The sequence below is a fragment of the Ceratosolen solmsi genome, unplaced genomic scaffold, assembly GCF_000503995.2.
Source record: "Ceratosolen solmsi marchali unplaced genomic scaffold, CerSol_1.0 scaffold41, whole genome shotgun sequence".
NCBI classification, from domain to species: Eukaryota; Metazoa; Arthropoda; class Insecta; order Hymenoptera; family Agaonidae; genus Ceratosolen; species Ceratosolen solmsi.
In genome coordinates, this window is record NW_011948424.1 from 7,056,139 (window position 1) to 7,077,795 (window position 21,657).

Sequence of the window (21,657 nt, forward strand, 5' to 3'; positions counted from 1 at the left end):
AATTTTGAATAATTTTTTTATGAACCAAGATGGCCAGAAAAATTAACGAAACCCTATTATTTATTACTAAATTTTTCTCATATCATATGTTACCTTGGAATTTTAATTGCAATGACTATACATTGTTTTAATAACGTATAATTATTTTTTCCTACGATTTAACATTCCGATTGTCGCAACCTTCTCGCGAAACGTGTTTAAAAATTAATTTACCTTAAATACAGTGATATCAGAGCTTTTTAAAATAAAGTTTCACCTCGTCTCTAAATAAATATCTACGTATAAACGATGACACATTCGCACGTACGTGTAAATAGATAAAATATGAATATAAATGCAAAATGATTTCGAAATATATAAATATGACATTTTTTTTAAACAATTTGTTAATTATTAATTTTTAAATTATTCAAATATTTTCATTTGCGTTACGTAAATAACAATATTATTCATAGTATTTTAATTGTGTTTATTTTTATTGATTAAGCTCAGAACATTCGTTACTCACCTAAACTTTTTATCTACATTTATATTCGTGTCAGGATTGCAATTATTTATCATGTACTTCGAACTTTCCTTCGTTAAACAATAATTATTTAATCACTGTTTCACAATTATATTATCATTGTTAAAAGAAATTTTGCATGATATCTAATATCCAAGAAATAAGATTTATAACTGAATCGAATTAATTATATTAAGCCAATTATCTCACACATTTATTACTTTAATGAATTTCATTAGGATAATAAATTTCATTAATTGATTCTATAATATCTATTAATAGATAGTTAATGTAACTTTCTCAAAACATAATAAATTTCATTAGTATATTTTCATTGGTATGTATATCAAGAAATAAATAACACGAAGAAATGATAAAAGATAACTTACCCAAGCTTCGTCAAAAAGTTTGTGGGCAATTATGCTTGTACTTTCAAACATATCCCTTCCAGGACCAGAAGAAAAGCATCTTTCTTTTTCACCGTCACAAGTGTACTGCAAAGTGCAAGGATTACCGGTAAATTCGCATTTTGGGCCACGCGTATTAGGCGATACATCTCCCAAGTTCGAAGATGCAAAAGCTGCCACAAAGCTACCCTAGAATAATTATAAAATTGATAAGTTTATTAATTATTGTTCCGTTAAGGCTATTACTTACTAGCCTTTGCTTTGAAGTTGGGCGTATTTGAGATTATTAATTTTAAAGTAATTAAAAAGTAAGATATGTTTTGTAAATAAAAACTCTTTCAATCATCTCGCTTATTATTAAGTATTCAAAAGTTTCATTGTCAGCCGATTATATTAATATAAGTGATTTTACTTCGTACATAATTATAGATACAATTATGACGATAGCTCGTTTATTTAAACATAATCGTATATCGCGTGGAATTTATGTGCGCCTTCGTAGCGGCAACCTGTCTTACAATTGCGTATACGTAGTCACAGTATGATGGGTATGACATTGTAGCATTATTAATAATATTGTAGTTTATATTTATGCACATCGCTAATGTCGTTAGTCAATAACGTGAACTGTATCTTGGTAACTTTGCTAATATAAACGAATATTCTTTTCTATATGCAAATATATAATGGCCAGCAATGTTACACGAAAATGATAAAATTAAAACTGAATATAATTAATACATCGTAGTTTGCTATAAAATTTATACTTATTAAACGCTCTCTCGTAGAAAAGCGGTTACGAACACCCCCCCCCCCCCCTCCTCTACCTCCTCTACCTCCTATCTCCTACCTCCTATCTCCTATCTCCTACCTCGTTGATTTAAGGTGATACAATAATTTTACCTTTCCTATCATGTTGTTTTTGTTCATTTTCTTTTCAAAAAGAACAGATGCATAACCGACATTATCACTAGATACCAGATGATTGGTATTGTTCATGCTAGTTGGGTGAACGGCGAACCAATTGATGACTCCAAGTGGCTGGCCATTCAATGCTATGAATTGCAATTGCATCAAATCCTTGTCTACGTTATACTTGTATCTGAAGTAAGAAAAATTGATTGGTTATCATAGCCAGAAGCAAATGGAACATTGGGTTTAAATTTTGAGAATTTTGAGAACAAAGAAAAGAGTTTTGAAAGATGGTTTTATTGAAAAATTCATACTTTAAGTTCAGATCGTCGATCAAAGCTCATTTGATTCTAGCAAGTAAGCAAATACAAATTGGCCAATATAAAATTACTTGCATTGCAATATAATTACCACATTCATGTCTGTGGCATATAGAAGCTTAGTAAAAAAATAATAACAGTGCTTTCGTAGTAATTATTGCTACTTTTATAAATAGAATAGTTAGTAAAACACTTTGAAAGATGTCAAATTTAAATATTTATAAATTATACTCGATCGATAGTTTATTACATCGTTAAAATATTGAAATACTGTATTACTATTTCAAAGACATCGATCAATGTTTCAATTTAATCACTAACTGCGTTAGTTGATATAATTTTCTTTTTAGTTAATACGACATTACAGTGACACTTACTCACAATTACAAACGATACGCGAAGAAATTATTACTGTAATTTCAGGTTTATTAATGTGTTTTGAAATGAACTTCAAACGTACGCTAAAATGTAAAATGTCCAAATAAATGACATTACAACAAAAGTGTTATTTACAAAATCGAGGAAAATAAATTAAAATCAATGAAATTTATAGCAATTAATTACTTTGGCGTGGATAAACCAGCAATAGTAAAATGTAAGCAGCATCTACTAATTACGCACGTAGATAAAGAATTGAGATAAAATTTACTTTTCTCTTTCCTCCCGAGGATTGTTCAAATAAGCTAATGGACTTCGATTGATATTAGCGTCTAATACTTCACCACGAATAATGAATATCCGTCCCGGAACAATAGCGTTATGGGCCTTGTCTATACTCTGAAATGGAAGTAAGCAATTTAAAAATCATATCAGTCCAATAATTCATTTGCACCTCGCATCATCAAGCTCTGCCTCAATTAATTCATGTACTACGCATACCTTGGTAATGCCATTGACTAGAGCAGTGAACGATTCCTTCACGAAACCGTAAGTAGAAATGTCGAAGAGCACGTCCATCATAAAACCGCCTGGACTCGAGTGCGTATGAGTCCCGCTTATCATGACATTAGTTTCCGTGTATAAATTGTTGTAATGCGACTCAAGATTGCGCAGAACCTGCGAAAAATAATTCATTGGTATTAAGGGATTTTATGCACAGTAATGAAATTGTATTGTAATTGCTGGAAAGTTAAAGAAATAACAATGCATGAAGAGTAATATTGTCCCACTGCAATCACACAATGTTTTCTTAACTTATAGTATAGAAAAGAGTATAGAAAATTAAATTTATCCATTTCGCTTAACTTAATACAAAGTAGTACTATCTCAATTTAGAGAGGGCACATATGAATTTTAAATTGTAATAATTGTCAGAATAAAATTTAAAACGCTTATTAATGTTTCTTTGAGACTTTACGAAAGTATACAAAATCATCAATGAAAAATTTAATATTTCTAAAGTACTCGCCAATATTTATTATACTCTTGGAAGATGTTAATGCCAATTCTATAAAGTAATTTTGCTCGATACTTAATACACACGAAAAAGATGCATTATCAAATCTTTTTATGAATTTATATTGAAAAAAAAAATCATTAATTTAATTTACTTTCGAATAATTACGTTTATATTGTCTGAAAGTAGTATCGCATACTTTTAAATATTCACATTTTTTTTAAAAAATACTTCCTATTTTATTGTTGTTTTTTTTTTTGTATTTTTTCTTTTTCTTTTTTTTTTTTTTTTTTTTAATTTAATAAACTTGATTGAAATAATTTGTTATAATACTTATTGTATTACTATCAAAATAATATTCATTAATAATATGTATTAATATTATTACTTGAAAATACTGCGTGTTATCTTTAATATGATATTATAAAGTACAAATATAAACATAAATTTAAGTGAAATAACATTCAAGTTGTACTGTTCTATTCTCTGAGTAATTGTAACTCTTTAAATAAAAGCAGCATTATTTTCATATGATTACTCTCTTTTTGGGACTTATAATCTTTTCTAATGATAAATGATATTTGAAAAAATAAAATATAAACTTTCAGATATCATAGAATCGAAAAAAGCTTTATGTGACGTATCTGTATATTAATTACCAGATTATCAACGCTAAAGAGTTACAAAAATTTTTAAACCCTAATTTCAATGATAATTGAAAATACAAATTTTTACTTTTACGGGCATTCGACGATTATATTATCATTTTAAAATACTATTCAAATGAATTACTAATCGTCTAGCTAAAACTTTTTTCCGTATAATTAATTGTAAAAATATACATAGTTGTAAAATCATAATAAAAAATAAACAAAAAATTAATATAATAAATAGATGAATGAAAGTAGAAATGTAATGGGTGACTTTTTTTATTTATTTATGTGTCATCTGCATTTTTAATTAATTTATTTTACAATTTTTTTTTTTTTTTTTTTTTTTTTTTTTTTTTTTTATTTATTGATTTAACTTAAATGATACTATAAAGCTCATAATCATTATATGCTATAAACGTAATTGTATGTTATATCACCCATTATATTATTTGGACATTATGCAAACCATTATATTTGACTTAAGTATTTAATATCATGTGATCGTTAACATAAACATTATTTCAGTATAAAACAAAAAAAAACTTGAAATAGTAATGATATTGCAACTGATGTTATTGATAAAAAAATAAGATGCTTATTGGATTGTAAATTTCATTAAAAAGAAAAGTTATATTTGAATTTTATATAACTGACGTATACACTTTAAAACATAAATTTCAAAAAATAAGTAACTATCATAGAATTTACTTATTCATATATACTCATATATGTATAATGTTTATAGAGCTTTAATTGATTTTCGTAAAATATAATTGAGCAAAGGAAAAGCAAAGTTAAGAATGCCGTATTATGAACTTAACCTTTGCAAAGTAAATCGTTATAATTTTCGGTCTAATGTTTATTTAAAAAATTTAGAATTATAATTATATTAGTAATGCAGAAGCATCTGTGTTTTAATAAAATACATATCCGTATTATTATTATAAATTACATACATGTATGCAATTAAATATATGTATATGCATGTAACTATAGGGATAATTAATTATACAATATGAATTTTATGGCAACCAGAGCTTGAAAATGAAGTATTTAGACTGAATGTCTAAATTATGGTTTTAAGAGATTCCAAAGCAAGTATTACAATTATTATAATAAATTATAATATATTGATGAATGTGAGTACTAGATTTATATGACATTCCTACGAGAATTTCGACTATCGTGAAAATGAATATAAATTAATTACAAATTTTATTTTTATCACAAATATTATTTGATCCTCACGTTATAATCGATCATTTAACATGAAAATATGCTTTATATATTTATACTTTGCATCTAAGTGAAAAATATGCATTATAAAATACATTTCTAAAAGGATGTACTTTCGAAACACTGGAGGATAACGGTAATGATTGAAAGAGATTCATAATGATTTAGTTTTAGAAAAGAAAAAAAAACAAAGAATTAATTAAGTTTTGTATTTAAATTCAAGGATAGCTTCATTATCAAGAAATTTATTAATTTTTTATTTGAATATCTCTTTTTCAATTTACTGAGTAAGATTAAATTACAAATTGTATAATATGAAGATGTAATGAAATTATCTAAATAATTTATGTACGGAAAACAAAAAAACATGTTTACCTTTGATTAAAATCTTAGATTATTACTCAAAAAAATTTTCAATTTCAATATTTATGACGTTACTTTTACTATGGAATTAATTTGAATAATTTAATAATGACAAAATAAATGCTCGTAAATAACGACGTGACTTCTCAAGGACTTGGATTATATTCTACATCACATGTTAATTTTTGTATGTGTTATCTCAAACCACGTAGAATCGTATAGAACAATAATGATAAATTAGTATAATAGAATTTTAAATAGTGGCTATAATCTTAAAATTGGTATTATCTCAAAATGCTGAGAATTCCATATATAATAATAGCAGCTCGTCTTACACGCTGAATTAAGAATTTAAATAATTACTTATCAATTTATTCTATTTTGTACAATATGATAAGATGATGGATATTAGGCAAAACAATGCTCGGCGATAGCGAAATTCAAAAGATAGCGAGCTGCCATAAATTTGAGACACGCCATATGATAAATAATAATGAACTCATTCGTGATAAAAACTCACCGCCGCTTTCACATCGTGGCCAATCATCGCGCTATCGACCGAAACGAAAACGAATCTTTGTTGGCCATCATCAATAATAAAAGACCGTGCAAATGTCCTCAAATGAAGTCCGCTTCCCTTCTGATCCATCTTCGCATAGCCCATCTTTAATAAATACAAAATATATATATATATATATATATATATATACATATACATATAAGAAAAAATTAAAAAATAAACGCATTATATTTTATTAATGCCTTCTTAATCGTTTAATATTATTACTTGGAGCATATTTATTTACAATTGCATCTAGAGAATTCAAAAGTCATACGAAAAATAAAATAAAATAATCCTTTCATAATTTCGTTGATATAAATGTTAAATTACAAATATTTATGTTTAGCTAATACGACGGAATGCAATTCCTAATGTTCAACTGCAAGTATAAATATTGAAATAAATAAATAAGCAAATATTATAGAATAGTATCAGTATTTGTTTTCAACAATAGTCCTATTCAATGTATTGTATCGGCTTATTAGTTCTTTTCTCTATATTAGATAATAAGAAATTAGCGAATTATTATAATTGGAAAAGACCGTTTATATTCAATGAGTCATTAGAAAGGACATTAGAAGACTCACAAAGACGACTTCGGCAACTGGACCAGTCGTGTCGGAGATGCCAATACCGATGCTGTAAGATGAAGCTGCGCTCGGCATAAGCAATCCAATTAGCAAGCAAATCATAATTAGACCACATTTTCCTAGCCACAGCCCAAGTCCTAAGGAATCCATTCAATCGCCTGTTCTTTCAATCGCACCAAACGATTCCACTGAAATTACAATGGAAATGATGATGTATCTGTTTATCTGTTTTATTTATTATAGCTTGCCTCTTATCATATTATTGTTTAATATCGAAAACATGATTTTCATTATCATTTTAATCGTGTTAATATCTCAATGATCCGTATTTATATTATCATTAATGTATAACGTGAAAATATTGTATGATAAGTGCTTTTTGTTATACTTTAGTGCTTGGCAAGAATAACATCTATTACGATCAAATAATAAAAGCATTTTTCCAATACTTATTTTAACCTTACTATTATTGTTTATGAAATTTTATTAACAAAATATCGAGACTCGTTATTCTAGCATCTCAACATTAAATATTGATACTTTGCAAACTTTAACAGATTTTTTTCGTTAATTTCCACTAAAGTACTTTAACACTACAACACTAAAGTACGAACAATAATTTTTCCTTCTTACCTCGATTGTTAAACTTATTTTTCATTAAAAAAATTAGATATATATATATATGCATACGTGTGTCCGCGTGTCTCTGTATATTTGCGTGTGCGTCTGTATATATAAATTTATATTTGGTAATATATTTACAAGTAATAAAGCTTGTAATTCAACAGGATTTATAAAACGATTACTTATTTTGATCCATTAATAAGATTAAATATTATAATGTTTTCAAATATTTACTCTTCTTTTTTTCTTTTTTTTTTACAACATAGCTTAAACAGATATGCAAAAACAATTATTGAAATCTGTTAAGAATTTTTCATTTTAATATACAATCGTTCAGATTAATATCATAATACATTTCAATATTTTAGTGTAATATATATTATAATTATTAAGCTTTCATCATTAACAAACTTTTTTCAAAAACTATAAAATACCTTATATTAGTTCTATCTAAGTAGCATTACTTTCAGTCATTTATATTTTACATTCAAACGATATTTTAGATTTTAATAAAATAGTATTTAATAAAATTTATAAATCAATGTTCAATCATTAAATGAAAACATCATACCGTAATATTATTTGATGTTGCTTGCACTCTGATTATGTAAACGCATGTAAAAATATAAATCAAGAAATAAAATTTCAAAATAATTAATTAAATTAGAAGCAAATGATATACTATTTATACATCAATATACTTCACATATATTAAAATGAATAAATTTAAGTTTTTGAAGTACTTTAAAATAATTGGTAATTGTTATGGAATTATTGCAAAATTCTTACCAATTATTGATTTTATTACAATATTTGATCAAACTAACTAATAATCCGTTTAACTCTTTTTATAAATTAATAACATCAAATATTTTATATATTATAACATTGGCCATAATGATACCATATAATTAATGAATATATCATAAATATATATGTGTGTGTGTGTGTGTGTGTGTGTGTGTGTGTGTGTGTGTGCTAAATAACTTTTTGTGTATTCATCTTAAAATTATATATTAGTTTAATTTATTTCAAATATAAAAAAGCAACCAATTCATTTAATGCTCTACCAAATAATCTATATATGTTTTATGTTTAATCTCAACCAATAATGAATTATAAATTAAAATGAAGCTGTATAAATTATAAAGCTTATAAATCAAAACTGCTGAGTAAAATATTGTAAAATTATTAAATTTTCATTTGTGATATGTGTGTGCTATTATAATATTTTTATAGTTACTAAATTAATAATGATACTTATATGTTTATAACATCTGTTTGATACATGAGCCTAATAATCGGAGTATACTCCTAATTTTGCTTATAATTATAAAATAATTATTTTATTATGTGTGAAATTTACATATTACTAATAATGTGTACGGCATAAATAATTATACATATTTGTATTGCAAATATTATCAGCCAATGGACATTTTTTTTCTGTTTATTTGAGACAATAATTCAAACACTGTTATAATGAGAGAAAATTAAGAACAAAATCTTTCCTTATTTGACAAAGATTCAATTAATTCAATACGTAAATATTAAAGTACGATGATAATAAGTACAATTAATAGTAAATGTTGATATTGTCGATTATCCTAAAAAATATGTTAAGCTTATATCGTTATGTTAACAATGAACTTTAATATTTGGATACTTTCTGAATTATTATTTGAAAAATAATATTTATTCATGATTTTGGAGAAATACTAATAATACATAAATTTGTAAATTATTTCTCATAAACGTGTCAAAGTTTTTCATTACCGTGGTTTTCTAAAAAATATATCTACAATATATAAACATGTCTCAAATCAACGAATACATATGTTTAGAAATAATTTACTTAAGAAATATATTAAATAAAATTTAATTAAAAATATGCTTGGAATCCAAACATATTAAATAACATGAAAATATAAAAATCTCACCAATCTAATGCAATTAACCAATACTTTTTTTCCTTTATGCCACTAAAATGTATAACATACGATATTCAAATAATTCTTTAAATTATTAGAAACTTAATATTAATTACAATTCATAATTGATTTTCCTTTTATTATTCATCTATCGTCAATATAGTATGAATATTCACAAAATGGTTATGAAAAATAATCAAATGTGCTTTAAATGAGAATAAGAAACGAAGATATAATTAAAAATGATTTTAAAGAGGAAATGAAACGAATGGAAGCTATAAATTACACCGAAATAAACATAATGAAACAAAATATGTCTTTTTGCCTTTTATATAGTACAGCTCTAGTACCAAATGGCCTTGAATTACCGTCTAACAGTAGTCAATAACTATGTAAAAATAAGCAATTTTCTTCAAATACACTCTAATTGCGATATAATTTTAATTACTATTAAATACATACAAAAAGTAATTATATAGCCAATACTGATAAAATAAAATTGCAATATATATATATTAAATAAGTGTACAAGCTAATTATGAGATATGATCATTATGAAATAAGATACTAAACTTTAATTCTATTAAAAGAAAATTTAAATTATTCATAAAAGAATCTATTAATAAATAATTACTTTTATAATTAAAATATATATAATTTAAAAAGTTTAATTATATTTGGATCTATAAAAATATCAAAGAAGGTCATTTTTTTATCTAAATAAACATCAATACCAGATTAAGTATTCGAGTAAAAATAATGTAACATAATAAACTAATTAAGACATTGAATCTTATAAATTATTTTGTTAACAAATATTTAAAAAAAAAAGAAAAAAAAAAGAAGAAGGTTTTCTCCGATTTTACATTTGACTTTAATTTTGATTTGACTGCACTTTATAATACCATCCCTTCGAAAATTGAGCCGAAGAATGTTTTGAAGTCAAACTCCACGATTTGTGTCATACGACTGCTCATTATACTTCAGTAGTACTTAATTTTTAAGTTTAATTTTGTAAATAAATCTTAATTACACGTTATACGAACGTCGCGATTTCTACCTTTCTCAACATGCTTTCCGATAATAAAATTTTATACTGATTATTATACTTGAATTCGTTTTAACATTTTACTAATAATGCAATCTGAGCCAACACATATCTCTTACTTATTACGTAACTCAAGAAATTAATGTAAATTTATGAAAATAGTAAAATAAACGCACATTAGTTCCATTTAAGTACGTTAGTGAAAATACTTGTTAATTTTATTTAAATAATTTTAATTAAATTTTCTTTTTATTGTAAAAATAATTGTTAATAAAGTTTGTTCACGGGTGTAGAGGTATATTTATGTAATCATAAAATTAATTTAAACGACAATATATTCATTATTATAGATATATGATGAAATTCTTAAAATATAATGTAATAATGGAAAATCTTTGTGTTTTACTACAGGTAGGATTTAATTGAAAAAATGCCAGATAAAGTTTCTTTAAATAAATTTTATACATTGGAAACTTTAATGTATTTTCTTACGTGCATTTATTTACGCACAATTTATTTCAAAAACATATATAATATTTATTATACTCACTTTTATAAATTCATTTGTAAAAAATTGAATAAATTTCAATACATACAATTGATTTTGAAGTAATGTATAAAAACACTGCTATTATTTATAATAAATAATTTTCTATAAATATAGAGTTTTAAATGAATATTTTCTCTTTCACTAAAAACCGGCTGTAATACCAGGTCAACTTTCACATAATGTTTTTCCGTATAATTATTTGTAATTACACAATGTTTTTCCTATGTCATTTTTATTTCTATCGGGTAAAATTCACTTCGATATGTATAGCTTTCTAAGAGTTTACCTTCTTAGTTACTTTCTGTTGTATTGATAAAACAAATTTTAAATTTCAAATGGTCATTTATGCAAGAAACAGGCTACATGAATTTAATGTATTCAAATAAGCAATAAATAAATTTGTGAAAAACATTATCCATATGGATAATATAATTATTTTTTTTTTTTTTTTTTTTTTTTTTTTTTTGTAATTCTATGTAAATGTTATTATAGGCCATCGAAAGCAAGTAAACAAATTAAACGAGGAACCTAATCAAACTGTGATATTTAGGCGATCGTGTATAGTTGAAATAAAGATTTTACCGATCAAGTTATTTCAAACTTTTTAAAAGAATACATAAGAATTTAAACAGGTATATGCAACCCGTATAATGCGAAATAACGAGTCTTTATGTCATAATTTTATGGCTTCCAAATAAAATATTAGTAATACCATAGATACAGGTTTTAGACAAACAATAAGTTAAAAATATTGTTTAAATAGGGTAAGAATGGAAGGTAAAATTACACGATTTTATTTTCTTTTATTTTTCAAACAACAAGTTAAATTTATAATAAATAATTTTTAAATGTTCTTTCATGGTATATATTAATGGTAAACGATAAAAGTGATCAGTGACATCTGATATGACATACTTCTACAAAGATGTTTCCTATGTCACGAATTGCATAAAATAGGCTTCATTTTAATGAATTTTTCGAACCAATAATTGTAATTAATAAAATCAAATAATAAAATAAAGATATAAAAAACTAATCTCCATACAAGTTTATTGTACAATTAAATGCATTAAATATACAATATTTCGTAATACAAAAAATCCATAACAATATTTCAATTACATAATCTATATAAAATGTAGCCATTGATTTATTATAATTTTAAAAATATTTTAACGACTTATACATAGGTAAGATTAGTATTAAATTACTAATAAATTTGTAAAATATGCGTGTATTATGATTATCTCACTTAGAAATTTTACTATAATATAACTATTAAAGGTGGAATTATCTAATATTTCGAATCTGTTACATAATCAGCTTTTGTGCACAAATTCATTACCGTATCACTTATCAAAATAATTCATTTGAACTTAATTACAATCCTCATGTATATATTCCTTGATTATAAACACAGATCTTTCAATTAAATTTACCAGAAATAACTGTGTAATAAATTTGATTTATTCTGAAACTATGTCCATACGGATAATAATCCATGACTTTTTGCGTTTGCCGTAACCGCTAAATAATAAAGACATTAATAGAAAATTGTTAAATGTTGTACGAAAATCTATGAGTTTTAATTTGAATTCTTATTTTTTTTGTTTTTTTTGTTTTTTTGTTTTTTTTTTTTTTTGCCTTCATTAATTACATAGGCAATTGTTTTTATAATAAGATCACTAATGTTTATATTGCACGCGATAATAATAAGGCGACTAATAATGTAATTCTCATGTCAAACTTGACATTATTGTCGAATTGAGCAAACTCTGCTGGTGCATAATACAACTCGATTCACTTTAGGACGAAATAAAATTTTAATTTCTTAAATCCCAATAGGTAAATATTTAAAAACCTCACTGGCGCATCATAACGCTACTTTTATCAACACACTCACAAGCTTCTCTGTATCGATTCCAATGGAGAAGATCTTTGGGCCCCAATTAAATCAATTTCATTCAATCGATTTCGTCTATCGACCTGGAGCATGGGAACAAAACAATTATACGCCCGGAGCCTTGCAGAGATGATGTCGAGAATGAGGAACTATCAATGACAATACTACTAAGAAGCAAGAGAGCCTTGAGATATAAATATCCTAACGGGAGCGTCACTTTCGGCTGCGTCAGCCCTTCGGTTCCACTAACCACTGAATACTAATGCGCTCCACAGTTGATATATCGCATTGTTCGAGGCGCATCACTCTCACTGTTTCACGTCCTACGTCATTTTCTACGACTACCTGGACAAGCTTAGTGACCGATCGGGTGAGAGATTTTCGTTGAAGAAGAATCGTTGCCTAAATCGAGAAGGAATTTCACCAGGGAATGAGCAATGCGTTGCAGCGGATGGTGGGAGATTTCCTGGATTGAGAGACATTGATTCACCGTCCTTAACTCGGTGTTTTGTTATTGTTTTATTGTGAATCAGTGCATTTAAGTCGAATCGCGCTGGCTTGAAGAAATATGCTGATCTATTATTTGAAGACGAAATTTTATAAATGAAATATTCAAGATTTTGTGCAAATAATGTAATTCTTTCATTCGTATTTCTACGAATGTCTTATTCTAGTTGAAACCGCCGCTTACGTTACTATATATATATATATATATACGATACGATATATTTTATAACTGATGAATAACAACGAAACGTAATATTTAAAATCTATCCGATCCAATACCGAAAGAATAAGTAGTGAATAAATTTTAGGCTATAACGTTTGATTGCCTTACACTTTAGCAAGCAATCGTAAATCATTTTTATAATACTAATTTCGCAGTAATCTATATTTCTTACAAATGAATATGTTAATTAAAGCAAAATCATAAGTACTCGAATCAGTTTTATGCTCACAATGCCATAGTCATGCAATAGTCTTACGAAGTACTTTAAAATTATTTCTTATCCCAAGGTCTTTGACTCTGAAATCGAAATAACGATCCTGAAACTGAAGATGTATAACCCGCTAATGAGTCTTTGTTCAACGACATTTTTTTTCCACTTAAAAGCCTCAATTATCAATATTAATTGCTCGAGTAAATAGGTTTTTTCAAAATAAATCAAGCACTATTATTTATTTATGTTGTAGGCATATCAATGAATAACTTAAAAAAAAATCGATTGGCTTCTATAGATTATTATATAATCCATTACATCTAAAATGAAACTAAATATCTTTGAGCATTTAAACAATCTTAAAGTTGTACCGAGCTGTACTTATGTTAAACAGATTAATTAAATCTGTTTTTAAATCTTGCATATATCAGTAATCATTTTATTTTTGAAAAGTATATATATATATATATATATATATATATATATATATGTGTGTATTTTTTCTTCTTCGTTTTTAAAAGAATATGAGTGATAAAAATATCATTTATTGTATTCCGTTAAAAGAATGCAAATTAATTAAAAGAATATGAGTGGTAAAAATATCATTTATTGTATTCCGTTAAAAGAATGCAAATTAAGTTTTTTACATGAATCATAATATCTCGAACGAGTCTTTAAATTTTATACAAATTTTAATTAGTTAGTAATGTTATACAAAAGTAATTTTATATAAAGATTTCGATAATATCGAACGCTTAAAATTTATATTGGATATTTCATACATATACTACCATAAATTTTATGTTTCAAACCAAATATTTATGATAATTAAGCAATTATAAGAAAATATACTATAAAAAATTAAACAAAAACAAACAAAAAAAAAAAAAAAAGAAAAAGCTTCGAAAAAGATAAACTAAAATTTCTTATCTTATATCGATATCTATATATGTAGATAAAAAAAACTTGAATACCCGCAAGAAAAATAAAAATTCTTCTAATATCATGGATGTTTACATTGTAATTCATTGGCATTAAATTATTTTTCCATTTTATATTCAATACGTTATAAATAATGTTTTATTTTTATCGTACAGCCTGACACACGTGAAACATACTTACAATAATTATAAAAATAATTTTTATGAAAATGATTGCTATTATTCTTGATTTATCGTAGCGGCAAGAATCATCCAAACGGCAAATGGAGCACTAACACAACTTACGACAACTCGACACCGTTTCGTCCAACTACTCGCTAAATCAACCGGGATGATTGATGAATACAACCGGCCTAAAGAATCGCTCCGTTCTTATCTACCCTGCAAGGGCTTATTGTAATCCCGACAATGATATTATTTCAAGCTCGCTTATGCGCACACATGCATATTGCATGCCGGTCGGCACGCACACCGACTGAGCACATACGACCGACGAGCCTTGGTCGGATAAAACCACGTAGCTCGTTCGCTCTCCTTTCTCTCACCACCGACTGTGGTCGCACAGCTCGTCAACGATCAAAGTAAGCGCAAGAAACACAGATCCAGGTTCATTCCTGTACGTGAATCAATGACGTCATACACCGCCAGATGACTGATTGTCATTCCGATCTCAGCGCGTATTGAGCGCCAAGTAGCCAGCTTCTGTTAATTTACAACTATGGCTAACGCGGATTGTAAACGTGTGCGATTAATAACCAATTGGCAAAAGGGTTGTGGATATCAACTAAACGAGACTGTGCTTGCGAGTGGGTAACATTAATATTCTATTGGATTTTCTGTTTAATGATAAGCCTGGCCTATCGTACTTCTACTTTGGCTTCACAGTTTTCAAATTTTTCGCATATTTGAAAATTAATCGTGATTATTGTGATTTGGTATTAAAGTGACGGAGCATTCACTCTATCATTCGTAACATTCAATTGTAATCTATTTCACTGGCCTGGATTCGACTATAATTTTTGTTTTACTTTGATAAATATTAGGACAAAATTCATAAAACATTTTCATTTAAATTATCACGCAAAAATTGAAATTCACAATACGAACAAATACATAAATACCGATGGCTTAATTTTTTATAAGACGCTTATTCCAGTCGTTTATATTCATATTACAATGTACGGATATTAATCATAAAGACAATTAATTTTAAATTCAGGAAGTACATAATTCATAATGCTAAATGCAAAAAAAAAGCAACATCTTAAAACTGACTTGAAAACGATTCCTGAATACTCATTTTATTTTGTTTGTCACATTACCATAGTACATAGGACCTGTTTTAAATCCTATAATAGCTAATTATTAATGATAGTTAAACTATTCAAACCAGCACAATTTACATAAAATAAAACTCGATACAATGATCGAAAGACATTGTTTTTCAATACATAAAATTTTTGTAATTGTTTGTAATTGTTATAAGATACTTTTATCAGAATCGATAAGATAATCTAATAGGAATCGATAAGATAGTTTATTAAGAAATAATCATTACACCGAGCTTTCTTTAAAGATATTATGGAATTGATACTTATTCCACTATTATCATTAACTATATAACTAAGCTCTAATGTGTCATATTTTGAAACATCCAATGGATATTTGTACATTATTATTACTTGAGGTAATATTTTAAATTATCAAATAAATTGTTTATGTGGAGACAAACGAAATACTCAATATATATATATATATATATATATATATATATATATATATAAATTTATATATACAGCAAAATTACATTATTCTTTACATATTTATATATTCGATAACAAAGACTATTTTGTAACTTTCATTTTCATTATTACCTTTCCGTAATTCCAAGTCTTTTTAGAAAGTACAGTCATTTATGTTTGAAGATTTGCAATAATGTAAATGGCAATTAATATAGATTTATGATTATACAAATTTACACATAAATACATTCAATAATTTAATTTAATTTTTACGGTTTTGTCGAAAACATTATTACTAAAATATATACGGAATTTTTTTAACTAATTTTAATGTAACAAGAAAAAGTGATAATTCTATGATATTTATATATAATAACATATTTCAAATAATATTATGAATTGTAATTAAATATTCTGAATATTAAGAAACATTGCATCAATATAATTGAACATCTACTTTCTGAAATTTTTTTAAAATTTAAACATATAATTAATAATTAATGATAAAATATATTAGTTCGATGTTAAAATTTCGAATGTTATAGATTACAATATATATTAAAATTTTAATCTAAAACTTATTATATATATTATTTCTTACTACATAATTAATACAAAAACTTTCTTGAATATTAAATTTGAATGTGAAATAATTACACTTAAATAAAATATGATTAGAAATCTTACTATTTCAATTAATTAAAAGAATATTGTTTTTTTTTCTTTAATTACGAACATGTATTACATGTAATACATATATCTAGTAAAGAATATTTTAGGAAAAAATTTATACAATTGAAAATTGTCCTTCTTTATATTCTATCGATTTAATATTTTTAAGGTTCCCTCTTGTAAATGTATATAAGCCCAATTATTTGATTATACTCAAATAATATTATGACGTTTGTAAATTTATATATGTAGATATTTAGACAAAACTAAATTAAAACGTGATAATAAATATATTATTTTTATAATTAATATTAAGCCTTAAGTTAATTATATGAAATCTTTCAATTATAAATATTTATGAAAATTAATACTTGGTACATAATTTACGGAATATTTGATAATTATAGTGAAATATTTTATATTAGTACTTTTTAAATTACAAGTTATCCAGATAATGATTATATGTTGCATATAATAATTTTGAAATTATATGTAATAAAACCGCCATAATAATTTATTACGCCATTTTTTTTTTTTAATTTATAATAACGTTTATTCTTATTGAGTAAAACATAAAAATTTGTTTTTGTTTATTAAATATTATTAAATAAATAATTGATTGATATAAAAATATCAATATAATTAAATATAATATTGCAGTTTTGCAAGTAAAAGGAAAAATAATAATGAATTTAGATAAATGATAAATTATATTGTTTTCGACATATATTAACTTGGTATTGAAAAATATTGGCAAATAGTTGAATCTGTAAAAGGGCAAAGTAATGCAGTTATAACCTGACCGCTAAAAAACTTATAGCAAACCAACCAGAAAATAAATGGGACAAACGTTCAAATACGGTCAATAATAATGCAGTCATAAGATGTAATAAAATACAAAAAAACACGTGATTCTCTAACATATTAAAACTTCCCCAATACAGCAAGATGAAGTTATTAAGATTTATATTTTAATTTATCAAGATTTTTATATTCATTAGAATTAATTATTTATAAACTTCTCTGAAATATATAAGATTCTTTATTAAAAAAAAAAAAAAAAAAAAAAACGATTATATATTACCATTTTGACATCATGAGAAAATTATTATTATATCGGTTACCTCAATTATATAAAGTGCATTAAGTAAATGTTAAATAGTAAAGGTATAAGTGGACTTATACATAGCCTGAAAAAGAAAAATTAACACGCTGAATTCATTATTATACCTTAAAATATATAATATAATATTTAAGATCATAATATAATAAAATTATTATTCTGATGTGGGACATAGATAGCATAACACAGTTCATCATCTCAAAAAATGTCAGTTTCTCACATCCAATGCAACTGAAACGACTTTTGAATAAAAGATTGTAAGATTGAAATCTTTATATATAAAATCTATGCCATTCTATTGAAAAACGATGAATTGCTCTGCATCTTATTTAAATGATAAATGTGAAATGATGAATAAAAATCAGTGTTCGTTGAAACGACGCCCAACAATGTCCGAATTAATTAGATTTATATGTATTAAATATATCTAAATCAATTTGATCAATAGATTCCATACGCTTATAATACAAAATATAATCTTCGTCATATTTAAATATTATTTCCCTATTTCTAGCAATATCTGATCGCATCAAATCTGATATCTAAAATATTTCAATACTTCGTTTTCTACATGATTAACATTTTCAATAAAACGTTAAGTTGTTTCCGAATAAACAACATATTTTGCTTGCTATAGCCGTTATTAAACACAATTTTTATTATTAATGATTTACTACGTACGGATAATATTAAAACATAATCTTCAACAAATATATATACAAATAGCTATAATAATTTATATTTTGTAGTTAAAGTACAGTTTGAATAAAAGAAGCAACAAATCTTCGATGATATTCAACTTTTTTACATGCAATATGAAAATGTATAGAATTCATAAATTATAAAATGTCATTATACTAAAAGTAGAAGTTATTTTCTTATTATTAAAAAAATAATTAATTTTTATATTATTCAAATAAATATATTATTGAAAATTAAATATGACCATAAACGATCATATTTCAATCAAATACTTGTAACAGTACATATCAACATAAATAAAATTGGAAAAACCTTCCAGAATCGCAAATTTTCATATATAATTAATAAAAAAGCTATATTTATAAAATATCATTTAAAATTATCAAATACCTTGAATTATTGCAACATTAACCACTATCTGTGCATATAGATTAAGTATACTTGAATATATATATATATATATATATATATATATATATAGCAAGAAAAAATATTCATATACTAATTTATATTCTAAGGGTTATAATTCAACTTTCTTATGTTGTAGATAATTCTGTGCTTATATTATAGTACAAAGCTATTTATTCGAGGAAAGAAAAGATTTAAATGATCGAGTATTCATTTTTGTCGATACTACTAGTATTAGCATTAAAAACGTATAAAATTTAAATTCCATAGATGTATTTTTATACATTTATACAAAAGTTAATTGCAGTTTTGTTAACAAGTGCCAATAGCATGGATGTTTAGTGACAAAAAGTTAATAAATATAATTTAACTTTAGTTAAAATATTAATTAAAACTTCATAATGATTTACATTTAATTCTGTAATTACAAATAATTTTATTTACTTACTTTTCTAAGAATATTTATTATTGTTTATGAAATTCTTTTCCAACATCATTCTTGAAACCAGTAGATAGACCTTTCTGTTACTATTAAAAAAACAAATGCAAATTATAACTTTTTTTATATATTTTATCGTTTCATGAAATGCTCATTATGCATATTAAAATATAATTTAATTGATGTAAAATAATCTTGGTACGTAATCACACATTTTATTATTAAAAAAAAAAAAATTTTTTAAATTTATTTATGATTATCAAAAAATTGACTGATTTCTAATCTATCGGTATACCATTAATTATTTTTAATACATAATTTATAATATTTTTATTCGTTTAAAAATTAAGACACTGAAAAAAAGAGCAAATCCAACAAAAGTGCGACAATAAACTAATTATGTATTTCATAAAAAAGTTTTGTAATTTTCGTTAAATTATTGATACGGTTATAACGTTATATATATATATATATATATATAATTATAAATGTATATTACTATATTTGTTAAAAATTAACTAAAAACTAGAATTTAATACATTAATTAAAGGAATAGTTTTAATTATATTAGCACATACTTATATTTATTTATACTTATATAATTTATGAATTGATAATTAAAATACCTTTATTATTATCAATTCGTAGATATTATTTATTTCTAGATAAACAAATTGGTGATGTTGTATACACGATACATTTCGTTTCCTTTTCTACTGCCGCAACTTTTTTTACATGACTAGAATATATTTTGTAACTCACTATAGTCGACTGTATAACAATAAGCATTGATTCGCATGTAAATTGATAGTTTTCATTGAAAGAATTATAATTTTTTTAACATATGCCTTTCTTTCTGTTTTTAATAAAATAGTTTACGATTAATAAATCTTAAATATCTTGATATTTTTCTGTTTAATATTACAACGAATGAACTTGAAAATATATTTCAATGACTTAAGACGTTAATAAATGATAAATTTAATATATAATTCTATACGATAAAACACAGCTCAATAATTGTAATGAAAAAATGCAAAAATATTTAACTTTTACAACCATAAATTATTAATAAAATAAAATTATCTATATATTGATTATAAATATGCTATGGGATATTATTATTAATTCCTTACTCCTAGTTAAAAGTAATTAAATTGACAGTTTTTAGCTGAAACGTAATGAAGCAAAAAAAAATTTACATAAATAGAGTTCTTAATATTTATAATGAATAGTTTTCTATATGAAATATATAAATGATTTAATGCGTCAATACACAACTAATGTAAATCTAATTTTATTCGCTGATCAATGTTTATTTATAATGCTTCATTCCTGATTTTTTATATAAATATTAAATTGTTAAGCTTACAATTTATTTAAATAATTACGCACGTTAAATACAACCTTTTGAGAATACCTATTAAGAATGCAATTATAGGAAAATATATTATATATAATTATGGTAAGTCCATTTGATTAGTGATAATTTACATATGGTAAACTCAGCTTTAAATAAGTAATTAAAGTAATTAAAGTAATATATAAATGTAAATAAAGTAAAATATGATGCAGATTCATAATTGTATGTAAAGAGTCAAATCTTTTGATCATATAAATCAAATATTTCAAGGGGTATTTACAGATTTTCTTTCGAAAAACTTTTTACAAATGGACCATATATATTTT

The 21,657-nt window shown here is 24.6% G+C and overlaps 1 protein-coding gene across 1 annotated transcript in view; it reads right to left on the minus strand.

Moving 5' to 3' along the window:
• The window catches only part of CDase (neutral ceramidase), a 77,892-nt gene extending 70,760 nt beyond the window's left edge, over positions 1–7,132 (minus strand). The window contains exons 1-6 of the mRNA XM_011500115.1: positions 6,942–7,132; positions 6,313–6,456; positions 3,024–3,200; positions 2,794–2,921; positions 1,816–2,014; positions 895–1,101 (exon numbers count right to left, since the gene is read on the minus strand). Coding sequence (XP_011498417.1) covers positions 895–1,101; positions 1,816–2,014; positions 2,794–2,921; positions 3,024–3,200; positions 6,313–6,456; positions 6,942–7,094 — 1,008 coding nt within the window. The 5' untranslated portion in view covers positions 7,095–7,132. The remainder of the gene's footprint in view (positions 1–894; positions 1,102–1,815; positions 2,015–2,793; positions 2,922–3,023; positions 3,201–6,312; positions 6,457–6,941) is intronic.
• Between the last annotated feature and the right edge of the window lie 14,525 nt (positions 7,133–21,657).